Source organism: Chaetomium globosum, genomic scaffold (genome assembly GCF_000143365.1).
Source record: "Chaetomium globosum CBS 148.51 scaffold_2 genomic scaffold, whole genome shotgun sequence".
Lineage (NCBI taxonomy): Eukaryota > Fungi > Ascomycota > Sordariomycetes > Sordariales > Chaetomiaceae > Chaetomium > Chaetomium globosum.
The window spans coordinates 3579350-3581164 of record NT_165977.1 but is presented as its reverse complement, the minus strand read 5'-3'; the positions used below and the strand labels follow the sequence as shown (position 1 = coordinate 3581164).

At 60.8% G+C, this 1815-nt stretch overlaps 1 protein-coding gene across 1 annotated transcript in view; it reads right to left on the bottom strand.

The window, feature by feature from the left end:
- Window positions 1-1637, bottom strand: part of CHGG_03246 (uncharacterized protein) — a gene marked incomplete at both ends in the record, with an annotated part of 2886 nt that extends 1249 nt beyond the window's left edge. Inside the window, 2 exons of the mRNA XM_001229761.1 lie at window positions 45-891; window positions 945-1637. Of these exons, the coding sequence (XP_001229762.1) occupies window positions 45-891; window positions 945-1637 (1540 nt within the window). The remainder of the gene's footprint in view (window positions 1-44; window positions 892-944) is intronic.
- Window positions 1638-1815: the final 178 nt, after the last annotated feature.

The following is a 1815-nucleotide window of genomic DNA, read 5'->3' as shown; positions in this document are numbered from 1 at the left end:
CCTGCTCTCGCTCGCCGTCTCGCCTTCCGCCGAAGTAGAAGTACCCCATAAGAACAGGGCAAAGTTGACGGCCTGCATGAGGAAGGGCGCGTTGGCGGTCAGGTACTCGACGAGCCCGAGGGTGGGCAGGTCGAGGAGGGAGGCGAGCGGGGGGAAGACGACGTATTGGACTGTTTCGAGGGCTTGTGGGGTGGCGAATAGGTTGGTTGGCTGTTGTTTTTGGGGGGTCTCCTCTTTCTGTTTTTGTTGTTGCTGTTGCTGTTTCGCCGCTTCCAGCAGTTCCTCGCGCAGCCAGGCGACGGCGCGCGCCTTGAGCGTCGCGAACATGCAGTTCTCGAGCAGGTCCTCTAGGATCTTGAGGCGGTCGTCGTCTTCGGGGTTGGCGTGCAGCACCAGGCCGGCCAGCACGCTCGCTGCGTTGCGGACCTGGATGGAGGGGTGGTAGAGCGCGATGAGCGTGGTGAGGTGGATGTAGCGCATGAAGTCCGAGGTTGGGTCTTCTGGTGAGGCGGTCGGGTTGGCGAGCGGGGAGGACGGGTTCGTGGAGACGAGGTTGTTGGACTCGAGCCAGAGGCCGATCGTGATGAGGGCCTCGATGGTGCCAACCGAGTTTTGAATCTGTGAGTGCGCGTCGTCTTGGAGGAACTTGTCGAGCACGGCAAAGTGCTCGGGGAAGACGTGCATTTCGGGCCGCGGGTGGGTGGCGTCGAAGACGGTCGACGAAAAGGCCCAGTAGGCCACTAGGCAAACGCAGCCGCCAGTTGAGAGGGCAATCTTGTCCGGGCTGGAGAGGTCTGGTTCTTCGAGGGGCTCGCTGTGCATCGGGCCGTCGCAGACCTGGTGGATGAAGGCCTTGGAGCATGAGTCAAGGCCGAGGTCACCTATGAGTGCCTGTGAAGGTCAGATTTGTATCCCCGAGCAGAATGATAACTTAAAATACTCACCACCAACTTCCCGACAATAGAATCCCTCGACAGCAGCTCCTGCTCTTCCCTAAAGGCAGCCATCAACGTCCGCCGCCCAGGCACTATCTTCTCCGGGTTGTAGAACTCTAGCAGGCGCGCCGCCCACGCCATCTCATTCCCGTTGGCGTACGCCTCCAAGATGCACGTCGCGAAGCTCAACAACAACTTCTGCTGCAGCTCGGTCTCGTCCGGATCCTCGCGGTCGTCGCGGTCGGCCTCCGGGTCGGGGGCGTTCTTGGAAGCGTCGCCAGTCTGGTCCGGGTTGGCCACGTTTACGCTGGACTTTCGGCTCGGCAGCGGGGGCCGCCGTTGGCCGGACAGGCTGTGAACTAGGTTGAGGACGGACGCCGTCATCTCTTGGTTCGGGCGGTAGGTGCGGTAGACAGTCAGCAGCGTCTGTGCGAGGAAGCGGCTGGGGTACTTGGTCTGGATGCGCTTGTGCAGAATGGCGAGCATGCCGAGGAGGGTGATGAACTTGTCGGTTGGTGAGACAGTCGGTTTAGGTTTCCTTTGTTCCTCTCCGGCCTCCTCATCTTCTATTTCTTCGCTCTCCAACAGCTCGAGCGTCTCGAGCACCTTGAGGATCACTTCCCGGGGGTTGCCCAGTCGCGCAACCGTTTCAAGACATGCCTCGGCGCCGGGCAGACTGACGAGGTTGAACACCAGTCCCATCCTATTTCCTGGGTAAGCCCCGGGTCTTGGAGGACCTCATTGAGGGTCGGGAGCACTTCGGGGCAAAGGTTCGTCTCGATGATGATAAATACGTGAATCGTCGGTCGCGGGCGGGCGAGCTCGCGATGGCTTCGATGGCTTTGTAGATCGGGTTTGGGGGTTCGGCCATGGTGCTGTC